This window comes from Leopardus geoffroyi, chromosome E1 (genome assembly GCF_018350155.1).
Source record: "Leopardus geoffroyi isolate Oge1 chromosome E1, O.geoffroyi_Oge1_pat1.0, whole genome shotgun sequence".
NCBI lineage: Eukaryota > Metazoa > Chordata > Mammalia > Carnivora > Felidae > Leopardus > Leopardus geoffroyi.
The window spans coordinates 15,054,663-15,075,992 of NC_059330.1; the positions used below are offsets into that span (position 1 = coordinate 15,054,663).

The 21,330-nt window shown below is 50.8% G+C and overlaps 1 protein-coding gene and 1 long non-coding RNA gene across 8 annotated transcripts in view; both read left to right on the plus strand.

Moving 5' to 3' along the window:
• The first annotated feature begins 5,082 nt into the window (after positions 1-5,082).
• The window catches only part of SLC43A2 (solute carrier family 43 member 2), a 38,052-nt gene continuing 21,804 nt past the window's right edge, over positions 5,083-21,330 (plus strand). For 3 of the 7 annotated variants that reach the window (XM_045490458.1, XM_045490464.1, XM_045490461.1), the window contains exons 1-5: positions 5,083-5,200; positions 6,073-6,270; positions 15,218-15,425; positions 16,723-16,778; positions 17,936-18,012. In XM_045490458.1, coding sequence (XP_045346414.1) covers positions 6,111-6,270; positions 15,218-15,425; positions 16,723-16,778; positions 17,936-18,012 — 501 coding nt within the window. In that variant the 5' untranslated portion in view covers positions 5,083-5,200; positions 6,073-6,110. The other 4 variants (XM_045490460.1, XM_045490463.1, XM_045490459.1 and 1 more) reach the window with 4 other exon arrangements.
• Positions 9,473-10,242, plus strand: LOC123604414. Its single transcript, XR_006715321.1, has 2 exons — positions 9,473-9,584; positions 9,817-10,242. It is a non-coding gene; the product is annotated as an uncharacterized LOC123604414 (long non-coding RNA).

Here is a 21,330-nt window from a genome sequence, read left to right on the forward strand (position 1 = left end):
AACAGTGGGATCATGACCTGAGCTGATGTCAGATGCCTAACCTACTGAGCCACCTGGGTGCCCCTCTTTCCTCAGTTTTCAGGTGAGGTGTTTCTCTTTTCCTCACTGATTTATAATTGCCTTTATGAATATCAAGGATATGAATTCTTTGCCCCATTTGTGATCGGTCGGTTAATGGTGTTTATAGTTTTTTTTTCCCTCTAGAAATTTAAAGTTTAAAAAAAATTTTTTAACGTTTATTTATTTTTGAGAAATAGAGACAGAACACGAGCGGGGGAGGGGCAGAGAGAGAGACACACACACACAGAATCCAAAGCAGGATCCAGGCTCTGAACTGTCAGCACAGAGCACGATGTGGGGCTGTGAGATCATGACCTGAGCCAAAGTTGGATGTTTAATCAACTTAGCCACCCAGGCACCCCAGAAATTAAAAAAAAAAATTTTTTTTAATGTTTATTTTAGAGAGAGAGAGAAGAATGCAAGCAGGGAAGGGGCAGAGAGAGAGAGAGAGACAGAATCTGATGCAGGCTCAAGGCTCTGAGCTGTCAGCACAAAGCCCGATCCAAGGCTCAAACTTGTGAACCAAGAGATCATGACCTGAGCCGAAATCAGCTGTTCAACTGACTGAGCCACCCAAGTGCCCCAGTGCCCTAGAAATTTAAAATTTTAATTTAGACAGTCTTTTTGTCTTATGAGTTTCATGTCATTTTTAGTGGAAAGGTCTTCTCTACCCTAAAACTAGTGAAACAATCATCTGCATTTTCTTCTAATACTTTAAGTGATTTTATTTCTTTATGATTTTCCAGCAGTGCTGGTTTTGGAGTTTTAACATCCTTGATAAAAAGACTGAAAAAATGGGCACCTGGGTGGCTCAGTCGGTTGAGTGTCTGACTTTGGCTCAGGTCATGATCAAGTCCCGCAACAGGCTGTCTCCTGTCAGGGAGGATCCTCTGTCTCTCTCTCTCTCTCTGCCCTTCCCCCTCTGTAAGCTCGCACTCTCTCTCTCAAAAATAAATAAACATTAAAAAGACTGAAAAAAAAAAAAAAACAAACCCAGAATTTCATTCAAATAGCTATGGATTCAAATCTCAGTTCTGATACACTTGTTTTGTGACTTTGGAATGGGGTTAATGGCCATCTCCCAGAGTTACGGAGGGGATTAAATGCCACAAACTAAAGCACGTAGTAAATTTTTAATTCTCAATGAAGGGTAGTTATTATAGTCATTACCATCATTCTCCCAGCTTTGAATCCTTTGTCCCTAGAAGCATGTACCTTCCACCCCTTTTCATTTGTTCATGTTTTCACTCAGTCACAGTATTGTGCATCTGCTTCATGCTTCCGTGTTAAGGGGGGTGGTGATTTGAAGTTGAGTGAGACCTAAATAGTTCACAGTCAGTGGGGAAAGGGAGAGACAAACAGATGAACTGATGGTTATAAAACAGTGCAATCAGTAGACTAAGATAGTGAATATTTTTGGGAGTGGTTAGGGAAGGCTTCCTGAAGGAGGTGCTATCCAAGAAGAGGGTATGTTTGAGGGCCAGAGGTGAGAGAACAGCACGTGCAGGAACTACAAGCAATTCCCTGTGATTGAAGCATCAACTGGCCTCTAGGGGGTGGAAGACTGGTAGGGAGGAGTCTGTGGGTCAGGCTGAAGAACTTGAACTTTACAGGACAAATAGTAGAGTTTCTGAAGGATTTTAGCAGAAGTCACATTTACTAAAGTTAGATTTACATTTCCCACAGCTCACTGGGATGGGGTTGGGTAAAGAAATGGATTTGAGGGGCTGAGATTGGAGGCTGAACAGCAGTTGCAATCCTTCGGACACAGATGATATATATATATTTTTTTCAACGTTTATTTATTTTTGGGACAGAGAGAGACAGAGCATGAACGGGGGAGGGGCAGAGAGAGAGGGAGACACAGAATCGGAAACAGGCTCCAGGCTCTGAGCCATCAGCCCAGAGCCTGACACGGGGCTCGAACTTACGGACCGCGAGATCGTGACCTGGCTGAAGTCGGACGCTTAACCGACTGCACCACCCAGGCGCCCCAATATTTTTTTTTCAAATATCATATATAAATATTTTATTTATTTTTTTAACTTTATTTTTTATTTTTTTTAATTTACATCCAAATTAGCATATAGTGAAGCAATGATTTCAGGAGTAGATTCTTTAGTGCCCCTTACCCATTTAGCCCATCCCCCCTCCCATAACCCCTCCAGTAACCCTCTGTTTGTTCTCCATATTTAAGTCTCTTAGGTTTTGTCCCCCTCCTTGTTTTTATATTATTTTTGCTTCCCTTCCGTTATGTTCATCTGTTTTGTCCCTTAAAGTCCTCGTATGAGTGAAGTCATAAGATCTTTGTCTTTCTCTGACTGATTAATTTCACTTAGCATAATACCCTCCAGTTCCATCCACGTAGTTGCAAATGGCAAGATTTCATTCTTTTTGATTGCCGAGTAATACTCCATCGTATATGTATACCACATCTTCTTTATCCAGTCATCCACCGATGGACATTTGGGCTCTTTCCACACTTTGGCTATTGTTGATGGTGCTGCTATAAACGTGGGGTGCATGTGTCCCTTCAAAACAGCACACCTGTATCCTGTGGATAAATCCCTAGTAGTACAATTGCTGGGTCGTGGGGTAGATCTATTTTTAGTTTCTTGAGGAACCTCCATACTGTTTTCCAGACTGGCTGCACCAGCTTGCATTCCCACCAACAATGCAAAAGAGATCCTCTTTCTCCACATCCTCGCCAACATTTGTTGTTGCCTGAGTTGTTAAAGTTAGCCATTCTGACAGGTGTGAGGTGGTATCTCATTGTGGTTTCGATTTGTATTTCCCTGAGGATGAGTATTGTTGAGCATTTTTTCATGTGTCGGTTGGCCATCTGGATGTCTTCTTTGGAGAAGTGTCTATTCATGTCTTTTGCCCATTTCTTCACTGGATTATTTGGGGGTTTTTTTTGGGTGTTGAGTTTGATAACTTCTTTGTATATTTTGGATACTAACCCTTTATCTGGTATGTCATTTGCAAATATCTTCTCCCATTCTGTCGGTTGCCTTTTAGTTTTGCTGATTGTTTCCTTTGCTGTGCAGAAGCTTTTCATTTTGATGAGGTCCCAGTAGTTCATTTTTACTTTCGTTTCCCTTGCCTCTGGAGATGTGTTGAGTAAGAAGCTGCTGCAGCCAAGATCAAAGAGGTTTTTGTCTGCTTTCTCCTTGAGGATTTTGATGGCTTTCTGTCTTACATTTAGGTCTTCCATCCATTTTGAGTTTATTTTTGTATATGGTGTAAGAAAGTGATCCAGGTTCATTTTTCTGCATGTCGCTGTCCAGTTTTCCCAGCACCACTTGCTGAAGAGACTGTCTTTATTCCATTGGATATTCTTTCCTGTTTTGTCAAAGATTAGTTGGCCATACGTTTGTGGGTCCATTTCTGGGTTCTCTATTCTATTCCATTGATCTGAGTGTCTGTTCTTGTGCCAGTACACAGATGATAAATATTTAGGCGATACGGCTGTATTGGTGGGGTGGGGATGGGGTGAAGGAGAGGGAGAATAACAGCAGTTGCCCAATAAATATTTGTTGAAAAGATGGTTTTATGGTAGTGGTGCTATTATCTGAGAAAGAATGGGAGGGACAGTTTTGGGGGTAGAGAGTGAATCATTTTTGATGGTTTTTGAAACAGTTCAGAGATGTCTATCCAACAGCTGCCTGAAGACGTCCCTTAGGCAGGTGGAAGTAGGAGGGAGAGAAGGACTGAAGTTTATCAAATGACAGTCGCAAGTGAGGAGTGAGTGGGTGAGATTCTGTGAGGGTGGGTAATCTGATAGGTAACCAGCCAGTATCTCCCCCAAGCCCACAGCGCCAGGCGTGGTGTGAGCAAGGTTGCCAGCGGTGGGTTCATGGCGGCAGGGGGCGCACTCGGACTCAAGGACATGAAAGGGGAGGCTGTTGAGGCTCCCAGAGCCCTGGAATAAGCCAGCTCCCAAAGCGAGCCGAGGGAGACCAAGCTGAATCTGGGGGAGCCCGAGGGTCCTCAGAGATCGGGCTGGCAACTCCGATCCGGAAGACGCATCTGGGCTGCTGAACCTCCCCAGTGCCGGGGCTCCATCCCCCTGCCCTAGCAGTCCTGGGGACAGGTCCAGCTCTGATCAGACTAGAAGCCCAGAGTCCTCCCGACTCCACGCGCTTTCCCCGAGGCGCTGCCCGCCGCGTCACCAGAGAGGGCCCTTAAAGGAGACGTCCGGGAATGGGGCGTAAGGGGGTGGTGGCGACGCAGGACAATGGGGATGGGATGGGCAACTCTGGGTAGGGGTCCCCAAGGGGACCAAGGACAGCAGGAACGGGTGGGCGAGGGGTCAGTGGATGGGAGAAAACCGTCCTAGGGTATAGACAAGCCCCAAACTCCCACCTAGGGATCCCCCAAGAGCATCTTCTAGGGATCGGGCATATGACACCCAGGAGAAGGGTCGATGAATCAGGAGAGCAGGGAAGAGTATCATAGCACGCCTGCACAGGAGTCCGGGGATCTGGGATGGGCAGACAGCGCCTGGATGGAGAACACTGGGGACAGGAGAGCGAGAAATCAGAACACAAAGCCCGAGGCAGCCGGGGATGGCAGCGTTGCGTGGGAGAGGCAATGGAGACGGCAAGAGCGAACGACCCACACGGAGCCAGGGCATCGGGACGTGGCGCCCAGGACAGAGGGGAAGCTGGGACTATGTAGCGGGCTGGAGTAGAACGGAATGCAAGAGCCCAGCTGGGTGTGCGAGGGAGGCAGGCATGCAGTCCATCAGAACATCCACAGAGGGGACCGAACCCAGGGTCAGAGCTTCGGAGTAAGGCTCTAGAGAGACGCTGGGGCAATGCCCCGGGGAATTCCCAGCCCGGCTGTTACTCCAGTTTAAGGGAGCAGTAGCAGTAGAGGCAACCCACCGCTGCCCCCGGCACCCCCCCCCCCCCCCCCCCAGCTCTCTTGTTTGTCTCTCAAGTCCGGCCGGAACCGGCTTCTGCTCGCCGCCGGGCGGGCGGGTAGCTGCTGATTGGCCAATGCCTGTTTCCAGCCCCCACTCAGCCAATCAGCGTGCGACAGTGTTTTCGTCTTGGGGTCGAAATAAAAGCTCTGGAATAAAAGGAGGCAGAAAAGGCGCCGGCCGGGCCCGATACACGCCAGTAGAAGCCGGGTGAGCTGGGTATTGGGGATCTGGGAGAAGGTGCTAGGGGGACAGAAGGCGCACGAATAGGGGCATAGGGAGAAGATGTATAACTATGAGAGGAAACAGATTGGATGAAGGTCTGCCAGGGAAGAGATGACGAATGGAGGAGGCAGCTCGGAGATGGAGGGACGGGGGGGGGTCCGCGTCCATGGGAACAGACTAAATGGCGCGGAAGCAGCCGGAATGGGGGTCGTGCAGGTGGCTCGCGCCGCCGGTTTGAACCGGCTTCGCCTCTCCCATGCGGGGTTCGCGTGGCCGCAGCGCCTAGCGACCCAGACAGCGGCCAATGGCGCAGCAGTTCCTAGCCGTCCAGCCTATGAGCGGGCCGGGGGCGGGCCGTTCCGGATTCCCTGCGCTGATCTTGTGGTTGAAGGAAACAGCTTTGGGGAAGGGTCTCGAGTGCGGGCGGGAGGGCGCCTGTCAGGGTCCCAGGGAGTGGCAGTCCTAAGGTATGGCCCTGCCCAGGTATCCGGACCTGAAGGTGCCTCCCCTGACAGTCCCCAAGCTATGTCAGTCCTGCGGAGAGCCAGGATTAATTCCACGTCCCTGAGCATGCGTTAGTCCCTCCTGTTTTCATGCTTCAGGTTTCCTCGGGATGAGCCAAGGGAGAGGTCTCCCTGCCTGGCCGGGGCCGCTGTCCCGTAGCTGAGGGCAGACGTACGAGCCAGCCGCGGACAGGTTGGCCTGGGACCCAGGCAGGCTGGGGCTTCCTTCGCTGTGCGCACCCACGGTCCGGGCCGCGGAGGGGTGACAAGCTGCGTGCGCTGCGGCAGCGGCCCGGGTTGGCCACACAGGCTGGGCAGGGCCGGGCGCTGACGCTGACTGGGGTCTGTGTGCAGGTGGCTGCAGAGCCGGAGCAGGGCCGCCGCGCCGCGCCATGGCGCCCACCCTGGCCACTGCCCATCGGCGCCGCTGGTGGATGGCCTGCACAGCCGTGTTGGAAAACCTCCTCTTCTCGGCAGTCCTCCTGGGCTGGGGCTCGCTGCTCATCATGCTCAAGTCGGAGGGCTTCTACTCATACCTGTGTACTGAGCCAGGTGAGACGGGCGTCTCGGGCTCGGGGTGGTTCCCGGAGTGGGAGCTTTGGGAGAGGGCGAGATGGCAGTGAGGACCCGGCCCGCAATACCGCCTCGCTGCGCAGAGCCTCCCATTTAGCAAAAGCCCCATTTGATCGTCAGCCAGCTCAGCTGGGTACATATCATTGTCCCTGTTTTGTGAGTGAAGAAACTGAGGCTCAGACAGATCTGCTGACTTGTCCAAGGCCACACAGTTGAGGACTCTGGTAGTTCCAGAACCTCCAGGTCCGGGATGTTCTTTCCGCCACCTAGGAACCTTGCTGGATTTCTCTCCTCCTGGTGTCTGGCGTATCACTTGACTTGAACTAAATATGTTGCTCTCTGACTGTGAGAAAGAGGAACTCCTGACTCAATGGTTGGTGTGCAGCAAGAGAGAGAGGAAGTGGCTTGGCCTCCACCCCATCAAAGTTTCATCTAGAATCTAGATGTTTTTTAGGCCATTATGGAGTCTCTTAAGGGCATGTCAGCTACAATTTCTTGTCTGTTTTTGCTGCTTTATGATTTTCCAAAGGACATTCTCCCACAGGCCATGAGAATGTCTCTGTGGCCTTCTATCTGCCTATCATGGTAGGGGAAGGCAAGGGGAGTATTTAAGGAAATAACACTAGTTCTGTCCTCTCCCTTTGCTGCATCATTGGTGTTGCTGAACGCAGGTTGAAGATGCTTGTCTACAAGGAGTGTAACCCCCACTCCTACCCTCACATGCCCCCTGACCCCGTTTAAGGATCCTAATTGCTATAGGCCAGTAGATTAAGCCAAGAAGTGGGACCCAAGTCCCCACCTCTACCCTGCATCCCCTTTCTTAGGTAACCTTGAGAGGAAATGTTTCCCTCTGCCCTCCTGTTGTCCCCAACAGGGGCTATCTAATAGTTGAACTCCGGAATATCTCTTCCCAGTTCCTTTGTCAGCCAACCCCTGTGCGAGTCCCCTTAGAGGGAGATAGCTTAAGTCTGTCCCTCTGAATCACACCGCTGGCATGCCTTTTCTTCCTAGAGTTCTAAATTGGGGGGGAGAGAAAACTTTGGACCAGCTCACGCTGCCTGGAACCCCATGTAGAATCCTCCTTGTTTCCCTCTCCTGACAGTCCCAGGAGATCCCCAAGTGTCTCAGTCCCTAGGCAAGCTTTGCGGGACAAGTTTAGAGCAGGAGAAATGGAGGAGATGTAGAGGCCACCTGGGAGAGAGGACAGAGAGTATGTCATTTATAACCTTTAGCCTTTAGCTACTCAGAAATATTTCCAATAGCCTAAAGGTTCTTGGCAGAACTTTCCCCACATCAGCAAGAAATCTTGGGAGATGGGAGAGTCATTCAGACCTTGTTCCTTGAACGAGCTTTCTGCTTTGCCCAAGAGATGTTAGCAGATTAAGGACTATCTGGAAGGAGCAGGTTGGAGTGTTTGGCTCCTCCCCCGCCCTCCTGCTTTAGATCATGACCCTTCCTGCTTGCCTCTTTGATGGATTCTTTCAAGGTACAGCGAGGGTTTTAAGAACAGCAAGAAACATCATCATCCCCAGATGAAGCTTTTAGCATCTCGTCCAGACTGAGGGACTGTTGTGGTCGATTTTTTTTTTTTTTTTTTGGACCTCTTGTGGAAGGTCCGATTCTAGGGTTTTATCCCCCAGATTGTCCACTGCTTAATTATTTTATGGTATTGGCAGCATCGAGGATGGTCATTTCATTCCTGCCTCGACCTTGGCTTCTTCCTTTGTTAAAATGGGAGGAGTCCTGGAGATTGTGCCGACACAGTGCTGAGTTGGTGTTTAAGCCCTAGAGAGGCTTGACCCGTCCCTTCTATAAAGCAAAGTGAAGGTGAAGGGTCAGGTTGTAGGTTGAACATCAACTTCTTATCCCGTGCCTTTGCTCCTGCCTTTGATTTTGTTTTTTCTGACTACCTGGCAAACCTGCTGACCCAGCATCCTTGACGGACAGGCCTGCCGGTTCCACTTAGCTTATCTCTGGCCTCGCTGCTCCTTGCTTCTTGGAGTCCAAGTAGCCTGTTGCCTTTGGGGGCCAGGAGTCTCCTCCATGCCTAACTGGGAGTGTCTGGAGGATTTAGGGTCAAGGTTTTTGCTTAGGCCTAATATTTTCAAACTTGGTAGGTGGCTGAACTACAGAGAAGCCTTTGGGCCATTTATTGAATTAGACTGTGAAAAACATACTGGTCTACATCTGATTGAGATGCAAATTTGTCAGCTTTTGGTTGCTTTTAGGACCTTTGATTTGGTTTGTTCTCTAAAGAAAATTTGCCTGAACCTGTTGAAAGGTTCTTGGGACTCCAGCCAGAATCTCACCACAGACACGGTGTTGGGTTCCAGCATAGTGAGGAGGGAGAAGGAAAGAAAATGCGCGTTTCTCTGTTGCCTCTCAGCTCTTTTTGCCTTGCCCACCAGACAGGATTGATAAGGACTGGGGGTGGGCCTTTGGGCTTTGCCTCCAGGTGTGGATAGGAAGCTGACTGGCTTCCCAGCCCAGGAAGAACAGGGCTTTTCCAGAACCATATCCTTCTGGCCTCCGGGTGGCTGTCGTACCTACCCACTCTTGACCGTTCTCTCTGTCATCTGATGGCCCTCTTGGACAGGGTCAGATCAGGGGGCTGTTAATCTCCTCTTCATCTAACCTCCATGTTCAGTAAACATTTAATTGAGGTGCTGTGCTGGGGGTATAGAGCAGTCCCGAGGGAGTCTGTAGTCTGCCAGCATTAAACACACAGACCGTATAATTCCAAGAGGGGGTCAGAACTCCAGTGGAGAGCAGGGTGCCAGGAAGGAGAGCCACAGAGGGCACCTGGTTCAACTTGGGTGTCAGGGCCTCTCTGATGTTTAGAGGGCCAAGCGGGGTGAGTTGGGAGAGGAGGGGGCAAGGAGAGTGGGAAGGAGCCAATGCCCATTGGGCCTAGGAGGCCACTTGGGAAGTTGGATTTTATTTAATTAATTAACTAATTAATTAATTATTAAAAAATTTTTTAAAAATGTTTTTATATTTTATTTTTGAGACACAGACAGAGACAGAGCATGAGCAGGGGAGGGACAGAGAGAGAGAGGGAGACACAGAATCCTAAGCAGGCTCTAGGCTCTGAGCTGTCAGCACAGAGCCTGATGTGGGGCTCAAACCCATGAACCGTGAGATTCTGACCTGAGCCGAAGTCGGATGCTCAACCAACTGAGCCACCCAGGCGCCCCGGGAAGTTGGATTTTATTTTCAAGGCAGGAAGAAGAGACAGAGGCAGAAGAGGGTGACCATCATGTTCACCTATTAGATTCTTAAAAATTGTTGAGGTCTTGGGGCGCCTGGGTGGCGCAGTCGGTTAAGCGTCCGACTTCAGCCAGGTCACGATCTCGCGGTCTGTGAGTTCGAGCCCCGCGTCAGGCTCTGGGCTGACGGCTCAGAGCCTGGAGCCTGTTTCCGATTCTGTGTCTCCCTCTCTCTCTGCCCCTCCCCCGTTCATGCTCTGTCTCTCTCTGTCCCAAAAATAAATAAACGTTGAAAAAAAAAAAAAAAATTGTTGAGGTCTTGCCACATTCTGGGCGTGGGGTGGGGCGGTGGAGTCGCGGCCTCTGCCTGAGGAAGTCTCAGTCCAGCTCCTCCGTGGATGCCGAGGCAGATCCCAGTTCTGTGCTCTTGACCACTGCAGTCTCTCTGCCTGTGGTGGCCGGGGAGCTGAACCCCTCACGAAACAAAGCTGGGCCCTGAAGGGGCAGAGGTGCTGCTGTCACAGCAGGGAAGCAGAGCCAGGACTGGTCCCCTGCAGGTGGGCTGAAGCTGCAGATGTGGACAAGAGACATTCCCTGTTGCTTAGAGACCCTCTTTTAACGGTCTCTGCCTCACTCAAAGGCTGCTGGCCTTTGATAGATTTTGAAAACCCACCCTTTTACTTGTATTGCTGTGAATGTGACTGTTTCCATCCCTCCCAACCCCTGCCCAGTGTATTTTGGATTAAAAAAAAAAAAAAAAGTATTCTGTAGCAACGGGTAAGGTCTAAAGGCTGGTGCCCTTGGCCTCAGGATGCATCACAGAAAGGAGCTGGCGCCCTCAGCGTCCCTTCCTACCACCCCTGCCTTCCTCCTGCCCATTTCGTGACCCAGTTTCCCTCCCCCACATCCGCTGGCCCCACCTGCCTTCGTGGTGTTGCATTAAGGTTCTGTTCAGCTTGGGTTGTCTTTCAGGGAGGATCTTGGGGAAGGTCCCATTCACACTAGGTGTCATTAAGAGCCACCTGGTGCTGTCCCCGACACTGTGACAGCCTTGGGCTGTCTCCATTCCCTCAGCATATTTTCTCTGAAATGCCTCTAACTCAGGTGGTGCAGCATCAGCACAGCCTGAAGGTTAAAAGCAGGAACTTTGGGGTCTCGCAGCCTGGATTCAAGTTCAGCTTCCCCATAATGTACTGTCTGGGAGACCTTGGGCAAGCATCTTGCTGGTGTCCTCGTGTGGCGTCTAGGTGGGGGTGAGAGGGCACTGAGTGAAACAGAACGAATACCACTGAATATAGCAGCCAGCATACACAGGCACTCTGGGACCGCAGCAAGGGGCTAGGCCCTGGCCTCCCCACGATGGCCCTCTGACTGTCTGTGTCCTGCCTTTTGTTTGCTCTGTGTCTGAGACTGACCTCTCACCTACATCCCCCTGTTGGACTGAGATGCTGCTTCCTGTTGCCGGATAGACTAAGGATTTGGGAGACAGACAGGAGATCCTGGGGCAGGGACCATCAGCAGGGAGGTCCAGGGGCCTGCATCCTGGGTGGAGGGCCCAGTGAACAGCCAGTCAGAGAAGGGGGCTGCTCAGAAATTTGGAGGGGTCTCCAGCCCCGTGTCCCTCACTCCCTTAAGCATCATGCAGCCAGCTGTTCTGTTCCTCATTCCCTTTGTTTCTCTGGGGCGGGGGGAGCTCCCTCTTTGACCCAGAGATGTCAGGGGAACCTGAGTGGGGTCATAGCACCCCCTTTTGTCCCCTACTTTCACTGTGCAGATTGTGTGTGAGTCTTCTGGGAGGAGGGCTGAACAGTGCAGGCTTTGTTCTCTCTTCCCTGCCCCTAAGCAGCCTCGAAGCTATTTTCTCAGCACACTCGGGCCACACCAATTCCTTGCCTGTCCTCTTGATTCACCTTTCCTGGTTGGGCTGGGCCAGGCCACCCTGGCCACCCACTGCAGAGACATCTGTTTGATAAACAGGTGCAAGTGAGGTGCAGAGCAGGCCGGTTTGGAGTGAGGCCTGAGCTCTAGGCTGGGAGCAGAGGGGCACCCCAGGGCTTGACACTTCCTTTGTGCTTATCTGTTTGTGTCTTTCCTGGCCCACGGTGGCCCAGGTGAGAGCAGAGGGAGAGGAACAGCTTGGGTGTGGCTGTGTTTGGGCATCTCCTGGATCTGTGACTATTCATGTGGACTGTTTACTGCCAACAAAGCTTCTGGGCTCACCGAAGATTTAGTCCCCTCTAGGAGCAAGGGACACTTTTGAATTGCTTCATGGGCAGACGAAGAGAGGCCACTGGGACCCCCCACCCCAGGCTGACCTGTTGCTGGACATCCCTGCCTAGAGGCAGGAGGGCAGAGGGCCAGGCAGCCCTGTTGGCAGGGATTTTTTTAAGGAGAGAAAGCTGGTGGCCCAAGGTGTGTAAGGTCCCTGCTCCTGTGTGCAGTGACTGTAAGATGAAAGACGGAGGACAGATATCCTTCCCCCTGGTGTTGCCTTTCTCCTTATGAGCTTCTCTGTCTAGCCATCTCTAAATAATTCGAGATGTTTCCGTGGACATCCCCAGTTATGGCAAATCAGGGAGACTGCTTTGGGTACCTTGCCTTGGGATTTATCTTCTCTCTGTTGGTGAGTATCATCATGGATTTAGGAGTCCAGCTCTGGGGAAACTGAGGGTGGACACCCTGGGGCCTCTACCCAGAGATGGTGCTGCCTGGCTCCATCAGTTCCCGGTCCAGCTCTGGCTCCCTGCCTGTAGCAACAGATCCTGCTGTGCTCCCGAGTCCTGAGTTATTTTGTGTCATTTATTTATTTATTTATTTATTTATTTATTTATTTATTTATTTTTAATGTTTATTTATTTGTGAGAGAGAGCGCGCGCACATGTGTGAGCAGGGGAGGGTCAGAGAGAGACGGGACAGAGGATCTGAAGAGGGCTCTGCCAGCAGCGAGCCCGATGCGGAGTTTGAACTCACTAACCGAACCGTGAGGTCACGACCTGAGCCGAAGTCGGACGCTCAGCCGACTGAGCCATCTAGGCCATTTTGTGCCCTTCAGTGCCGTCATGGGCTCCAGACCCTGCATGGCCGCAATCAGGTTCGCCAGCCAACGATCCTGGGCCCTGAGGGGCCTTCTGCGCCCATCCAGCCTGTCACACGTGTGCTGCTTTGCCCCTATCTGCACACCAACGTGGGGATGGCCGTTGCTGTGTGGGGACCCCGTCCTCCTGCTTCCTGTTGCTGCTGGCCGAGCTGTCACCAGAAACCAGTGCCAGCCTGTGAGGCAGCCCCGCCTCTGCAGAGCCTATCCCACACTGGATGAGCGGCTCGGTCCCGCTGGCTAAGGCAGGGTGTGTGGTGGTTCTGACCCGGATGCTGATGGACTCAGATGATCCTGTTTGTCCTGTGTTTGGGCTGTCAACATGGTGGGGCCTCTTTTGGAAAACTGGAAGTGGCAGAGATTGGGGGTGGAGGGAGAATCTGGCGTGCTGGGTCTTGTCTCTGTGGCTTTAGGAGGTTAGCAATGTGCCTGTCATCTCCGTGCGTCCCCTCTATTTTCATGGTTCCGTATGTCCTAGTTCCTTTCTTCTCTCTGGGGCCTTTTGGCTGTTGTGATCTGACTCCGTTGTTTTCATTCATTCAGTAAATAGCTACCGTACACCAGGATCTGGGTGAGGTGCTGGGAACACGGCCCCCCTGCCTAACAGGTGACTAGATGCAAATTCATGCTACGCACACACAGTTATGGGACCCTGCACCCAGTTACTTTGTCCGGCTCCGCCGCCACCCAGGTGCACCCTCCCAGGACTCCCATGATAGTAATAATAATAACTCATAACTGTTGTTCATTGAGTACTTTCTACGGCCATGTGAGCCCCAGAGCGTTATCTGGATTTTCTCATTTATCTCCCGGGCAGACTCTAGGAGGTAGATACTACTATTACGTTATGCCATTTTACACATAAAGAAACTGAGATAGAGTGGGATTAAGTCACTTTTCTGAGGTTATACAAGTAGGAAGTAGAGACACCAAAATTGGAACCCAGAGGCCAGGTTGTAGCTCCTCACCCTCAACCAGTGTGCCCCCAGCAGGGCTTGTTGGTTAGGAGGTTGGCATATAGCATGATTCACCTTAAGTGCATCCTTTTCCGTGACCCTGGGGCAGCCCTGAGAGGCCTGGGCAGGCCTTTGCAGCCCTCAGCTTTATAGCCCTGGCGCCAGAGGGCCGCAATCCGGAGTCAGGCAGTTATCTGGAGAGAGGTGTTTCCTTGACTCTCCCGGTGTGACCTCGCATCTAATCAGAGGCTGCTCCTCGTGGGATTAGTCAGCATCTCTTAACTAGCAGTCAGGGAGGGAGGGCTTCTGTGCCGCCTTCCGGCCTGCACTCCACCCTCCAGCCCTCAGCTGCTTCAGTGCTTCTTCCTCCCTAGTTTTTGTTGTCTTGGTGCTGGGTGGATTTTGGAGAGGCCGTTAAGGGCTGAGATTGCAGCTCAAGATTGTGGCCACAGGGGACAGCAACACTTGACCCCCAGCAAGAAAAATAAGAAAGGTGAACCTCAACGAGTGAAAGCAAGTAACTTGGGACTGTTTTAAAAAATCTTTCCTGGGGTGCCTGGGTGGCTCAGTCGGTTGAGCGACCGACTTCGGCTCAGGTCATGATCTCACGGTTTGTGAGTTCGAGCCCCGCGTCCAGAGCCTGGAGCCTGCTTCTGATTCTGTGTCTCCCTCTCTCTCTGTCCCTCCCCTGCTCATGCTCTGTCTCTGTCTCAGAAATAAAAAAAATAAATAAAATAAAAAAAAATAATAATAAAAAAAAAATCTTTCCTGGGGTGCCTGGGTGGCTCAGTCGGTTAAGCGTTCGACTTCGGCTCAGGTCATGATCTCACAGTTTGGGGGTTTGAGCCCCGCATCAGGCTCTGTGCTGACAGCTCAGAGCACGGAGACTGCTTCAGATTCTGTGTCTCTCTCTCTCTCTGACCCTCCTCATCTCACTCTCTTTCTCTGTCTCTCAAAAATGGATAAACATTAACACATATGTTTTTTTTAATTGAAAAAATAAAAAAACCTTTCCCAGGGATTCTGTGACACAGTATGTGTGGTGGTCGATGCTGTGAAAATACCCGGGGGAGGTAGCAGGTGTAGGTATGAGAAGTCTCCTGTACTTAGCAGTAAAGGAGACCCGCTCACTCTTCCCTTTGGTTGACTGAGGAGAACCGGAGTGTTGCGGTGAGACCAGCAGCCTGTGCTTGCCAAGTGATCTAGGATCGACCGCCTACATACTGGCTGCTGTCCTTTTCCAGGGACAGAGCTGCTGAGGAGGTTTTAGCCCATCTGCGGCCCCACAGCCTACACTGGGTCCTGAGGCCTATTCTTCCAGAGCATAGGTTACTCTAGAATGGGACTCCCAAGCTGGGGCTTGTGTGTTTCAAGGGACACATAAATCTCCTCAAACTGTGGACAAGACTTCACATGCATTTTCTGAGGAGCAGGAGTAGAGCCTCCTCCGTTGGATTCTCCAAAGGGTTTGTGCCCTCCACAAAAGACCAGGGCCTCCACCTTATTGCTTCAGGGGGCTGGGGCCAGATGGACAGCCACACCTGCTGTGGGGGAGCCAGAGCCAGCCCTGACATTTCCAGTGGGGTCTGAATGTGCGTTTGCCCTCTGATCTTTGGGAATCCTGGCCTCAACCCTGTGGTCAAGTTTCCCTCCTTCTGCACACACAGAGAATGTCACCAACGGCACAGTGGGGGACACGGAAGAGCTGGAGCACGAGGAGGTCAGCTGGATGAATGGCTGGCTCAGCTGCAAGGCCCAGGATGAGATGCTAAACTTGGCCTTCACCGTAGGCTCCTTCCTGCTCAGCGCCATCACCCTACCTCTAGGCATCGTCATGGACAAGTATGGCCCGAGGAAGCTCAGGCTGCTGGGCAGGTCAGTGCAGGAGTTGGGGGTGGGCAGGTGGGACTCCTGGGGCTGAGGTCCCCACTGTAGGGAATCCTTGTACCTGCTATCAGATGCACGGTGGACCTCCCTAAATGCCCACCTGGAGTGGGCTTCCTACTCATTCCACCACCAAATCAGTAGGTCCTGTGATCCTTGAGACATGCCAATACTGCATAAAAAAGGATCAGGGCCCCAGGCCCGCCTGGGAGGGTTTGGAGTTGCTTCTCATTAAGAACACTGGTTTCCACCATCTTTTTGACCTCTCCCATCAGAAAAAAAAGATTTTGAACGTGTACGTCCAATATAAGCATGGAATTATCAATTATATACACATATGCCATTTTTAATGTTTTATGTTGCTTTGTGATGCATGTACAAAAAAATGTCAATTAAAGTGGCTAAGATTAAAAATGATAAAATAGTTTCAATTTTTAAAAATTGCAAAAAAAAAAAAAAAAATCACTGAATTCCAGTCCTGAAACCAATATTGCACTGTATGTTAGCTAGCTAAAATTGAAACTTAAAAAAATTTTGCAAAAAAAAAAAAAAAAATGATAAAGCAGAAGTCCTCCTGTTTCCATCACCCCCCGGCACTGCAGTGGTTCATCTTGTGCACTTCCTGATGTGGTCCGTAAAGCTCCAGTCTGCCAGACTCAGGGTCAGTCCACCAAGAAGCTAGCCCTCTCAGGCCAGCATCCTCCCCAGACCAGGCCCACTGGGAACGATCACATGCAGGGCAGTGGTTTGCAACGGGTGAGGCCTGTGACCGTGAAGGGCATGGGTAGGGGATCAGTTTCACTCATTCTTTGGAGCTTGAGAGGCCTCTGTCCCCAGGATGGAGCCAGGCAGCCAGGACTCAGAAATTGCCATTATCTCCCTCATGCTCAGTGCGGTTGTGTTCCTCCCCTGCCACGACGGGCAGAGGAATCTGGAGAATGGAGTGTGCTCTCTCTCACTTCAGAGCTTTGGCTTCTCCAGTCTGAGGATGGGAGGGGAAGGCACAGGAGATAGTGGTATTTACCAGATCTGCCTTCGGGCCTTGAATTGCAGTTTAAGACACCTCCTAGCTATGAGACTTTTGAGAATGTAGTTTGTTTGTTTTTTTCTTTCTTTTTGTTTTATTTTCTTCATGAGTAAAACGGAGCCAATTATACTCCTTAGAAATGTTAAATTAAATGAGAGAATGTATATACATTTTCTGAAAACATCTGACCTATGGTAAATACTTCCAAATAACACTATTTACAATAATAATAAATAATGTACTATTTCTGCTTGTTTTTAGTGCCTGCTTTGCTGTCTCCTGCTTGCTGATTGCATATGGAGCAAGTAACCCAAACTGTGAGTATGCTTTTCCTCTACTCTTTGGTCAGGGACTGGAGAGAGAGTGCCCAGAGGTGCTCACAGGTCCATCTGCTCTAGGAAGCCATGCCAGGCCTTACTGCCCAAATTAGAGGGGATGCCTGTTAGGCCTTCACGCAGTTACTTATCTCAAACGGGTGGCTGGGTAAGACAGCAGTCCCCCAGACAGACGTCTGAGAGAAGCTCCCGGGGTGTACCGTGCTCCCATCTCATCACAAGCCAAGCCAGTCCCTGATGGCTTCATTGATGCCAACCCCAGACAAGTTCTAAGAACCAGGCTAGCTGAGGGGTGTGTCCAGAAGTTGGGAGCTGAGTCCCCTGAGGCAGCCTAGGCCAGCACTGTGAAGTTGGCTTAAAAGCTGGGGCACCTAGGGGGCACCTGGGTGGCTCCGTCGGTTAAGCATCTGACTTCGGCTCAGGTCACCATCTCATGGTTCGTGGGTTCGAGCCCTGCTTCAGGCTCTGTGCTGACAGCTCAGAGCCTGGAGCCTGCTTTGGATTCTGTGTCTCCCTCTCTCTCTGCCCCTCCCCTGCTCACACTCTGTCTGTCTGTCTGTCTGTCTGTCTCTCTCAATTAAAAAAAAAAATTAAAAAAAAAAAAAAAAAAAAAGCTGGGACACCTGACTGGCTCAGTCAGAAGAGCGTGCAACTCTTGATCTCAGGTAGTGAGTTCAAGCCTCAAGTTGAGCATAGAGCCTACATTTTTAAAAAATGGCTTAGAATCCAACTGGTCCCCAACCCTGTTTAGGTGGAGCTGTTGCTTCAAAGACTTTCAGAACAAACACCAAAATAGAACTTGGGTTTCATCAAAATCTTAGCTGGGCTCATCTACTGATTTTTGAAGACCCGTATTTTTGGTTTCGGTGAAGCAGCTTCTTTGGGCCTCTGGCTTGCTCTAAGGTTAATGGAGAAAGGAGGGGGTGGCGTCAGACCTTTAGCAGGCGTCCAAGTTCTGTAAAATCAAAGAGGAGGGGGGTGAGGAGGAAGAGGCTGTTCCAGCTCCCCCTCCCCGGGTGTCCAGCGCTAGCCCCCGATGGCCCGTCGTCCATTCTGCTTGCTCTCTGCGAGGCAGCGGGCCAGGCCTCCCTGAAGTTCAGCCGTGGTTCCCGGCTGATGAGCCTTCTGTTTCCTTCCAGCTCTGTCTGTGCTCATCTTCATCGCCCTGTCTCTGAATGGCTTTGGTGGGATGTGCATGACTTTCACCTCGTTAACAGTAAGTATTGATTTTTTAAAGCTCTCTCGTTTGGTCATCTCCTTGTGAATCTGAGGCAGCTTTTGTTGGCTTCAGTTGCCCTGCTTTCCGTTGGCCTACCTGCGCCTGGACATCCCAAGCAGGAGAGGCTGCTGGTGATGAAGTGGCCTAGCAGCAAAGCCAGTCATGGCCTCCCGGGCTGGGAGGTTCCGGAGGCGGGCCCGAAGGCAGCAGAGCACGGCTCTCGGAGTGAGCCCATCCCCTGCCTTCTGATCTTGGCTTAGGTACCGAGGAAGCCACCTCACTAGCCACGTACCCAGAGAAGACAGGAGCAGGAAGGAAAAAAGCTGCTGCCCACTTTCTTTCCTCTCCTTTTCCATGGCAACTCTGGCTAATAGTGCACTCTAGAAACAATCCTCCCTTGGAATCTCCTCGCCCTTCACCATTGCCTTTGTCCAGAATGGAATGGAAAACTCAGGGGAGTACCCGGCTGCGTCTCTTCTTGGTTTTCTACATGCAAGGGCACAGCGAGCCGACCTGAGGAGGGAGAAATTTTCTTGGGATGCTTGAGCGCCTACCTTACCTATAGCAGTAGAACACCACAGAATGTGTTTCTTTTTGAGGTGAGAGTGGTTACAGGAAGGTCCAGGTTGAAAGAAAGAGAGTCAAAGAAGGCCAAAAATGTCTTCCCCAGGAAGATGAAGGGAGCTCTCTGCAGGCTTGCCCTTCAGAGCTGGCTGATGGGAAAGAAGTGAGAATACTACGTTTCTCAGAGAGATTTCCACCCGACAGCAAAGTCTGGCTTGCCTTAGTTTCCCCTTGAAAAACTTATATGATGTAATATCTACTGTCGCCATTCGCAGGGCACTCTGGTTTCTGATTTCCCTTTCTACTAGTGAGTCGAGTCATGCTATTGAGGGGCCCTGGGACTGCTGGTCTTCTTGGAAGGAGCTTAAATAGATAGCTGGCATCTCCATGACCCCTCTACCTGCAGGCTGTGAGCCCATGGCCAGGCCCAGCCCAGGGCCTATCCTGTTCACTTTGCCTTATTAACTTTGTCCTGGGTAACCGTCTGGTGGAGGCACATGGAAATGGGGAGTTCAGAGAGATCTGTGTTGGGTGAGAAAGGCACAGCACAGGGCTGTGTATGTGGGATGCTCAGGGTGTGGGTGACAACTCGGGTGTGGGTGACATGCACAAATCTGGGAACTCTGCTTGCCTTGCCCTCTGTGACAGGAGGGAGATTTACTCTGTACTCTTTTGTGCATTTTTATTTGTTTTGTTTTTTTTTTTTTAATTTTTTTTTTTTTAACATTTCTTTATTTTTGAGACAGAGAGAGCCAGAGCATGAACGGGGGGAGGGTCAGAGAGAGAGGGAGACACAGAATCCGAAACAGGCTCCAGGCTCTGAGCTGTCAGCACAGAGCCCGACGCGGGGCTCGAACTCACGGACCGTGAGATCATGACCTGAGCCAAAGTCGGATGCTTAACCGACAGAGCCACCCAGGCGCCCCAGGTCCCCAGTCTTTCTGATTTATGATGATGCTAAGGTGCACACCCCCGAATGTATATTTCTGTAAAATAAACTCCCAGAAGTGGGATTGCTGGTCTTCCCCATACTGGTTCTGGTGGACCGGCAGGAGTAAGAGTGGCCCTTTCTCCACACCCCTTCCTGTGCCCTGTTATTAGTCTTTTAAACATTAGCCAGTCTGATCTGGTGAAAATGATATACCATGATTTTTTTTTTAATTTGCCTTTAATTGTTTACGAGGCAGAACATCTTTCCACCTCTTTTTTTGTGGTCTTTTGTATTCCGTGAATTGCTTCTTTGTGCGATTTGTCTGTTTTTCTACAGGGTTGTTGATCTTTTTTAAGTGTTTTGTAAGAGCTCTTTTGTATATAAAAAAAAATTAGCTCTCTTTTTGGAGTGAGCGAGGGATCTTCCCCTAGGGTTTTGAGACCTCCGGGTCATCATGAATAAACTTAAGGAGGACTGTACACCCCCTTAAAGTTGTATGCAAGCAAATTGTGTGTGCGTTTCTCCACGGGAGGGTCTGTTACCCTCATCAGCCTCTAACAGGTCTGTGCACTCACAGTCCAAAAGCACTGTAGCGGGAGCACTCCCATTGGCTCCTCACCCGCCCACTGGGAGGTCAAAGGTACAGAGGATACAGAGTGACCAGGCAAGAAAACCATCTGATTGTTACCTAAAGGGTTTGGTTAGCAGCTGTCTGTTTAAGGGAGGCTGGTGGCTTGTCTCCTAAGGTCCCCATTCTTGTGTCTAGAGCAGGGGTTAGCACACTGCTGCCCCTAGGCCAAATCCAGACCACTGCTGGGTGTGGGGCAACCGATCAGGTAGAGGCCAGGTGGAAGCCGGAGGCGAGGGCAGGGAAAGAATTCACCCAAGGCAGAACAAAGGAGATGGGAGTTTATTGAATACACTGCAAGGGAGCGGTGGGTGAACAGCCAAGGAGAGACATCTGCCAGGAGGCAGTGGTGGGGGGCTGTAGTTAAGGTGGGGAGTGAGGAGTTATGGGAATGTATGCTCCTTCTTCGGCACCTGTGCCCAGTTGTAAGTGGCCCATTGGTCAGCTGGGAGTTATGGCTATTTTGAGGTGGGTCACCTAATGGGCCTGTTTGTACTCAGCCCAGTGGTCACCGTGCGCCCTTTTCCCTTACTCAGGTTTCCATTGCTCAAGCCTGTTGCCTAAAAGAGGCCTCTACAGTGTGGGGTGCAGATTGTAAACAAAGTTTTTATTGGAACATAGCTGTGCCCACTTGTTTACTATTGTCCGTGGCTGCCTTTGTGCTGTAGGGGCAGAGTGAGGGAGTTGTACAGAGACTATATGGCCTGCAAAACCTAAAATACATACTGTCAGGCGCTTTACAAGCTTTGGTGCAGGGCGCCAAGAAGCTGCTCAGTTACTATTCCTTGTCAGAAGGCAGGTGCTGCCCTCACCCCCTCATCCCCTCACCCCCATCCTACTGATCCCCCTCCTAGATACATGGGCCAACTCCCCAAACACTTTCTAAGTCATTCCCCGCCTCCACCACTGCCCCTGGCCCGAGGGATCTCAGTGGGCATTCTCTTGTCCCATGTGGTCTCAGATGGGGGCTCTCGTGGTTGTCCTTTCCAGAATAGACCCCAAAAGGGGAATGAGAAGCAGGTCAGTGAGGACAGAGCCAGAGCTCTTGGGCAATGTTTTAGGCCTGGCCAAGGCTTCTGCTGAGCAGAGCTCAATCTCTTTCTGACACAGCCCAGGCCTTTAAAAAGCAGAACTGCCAAGATTGCCCCCCAAAGACGCCAAGCTAGCAGCACAACGGCACTTTCTGTTTTGT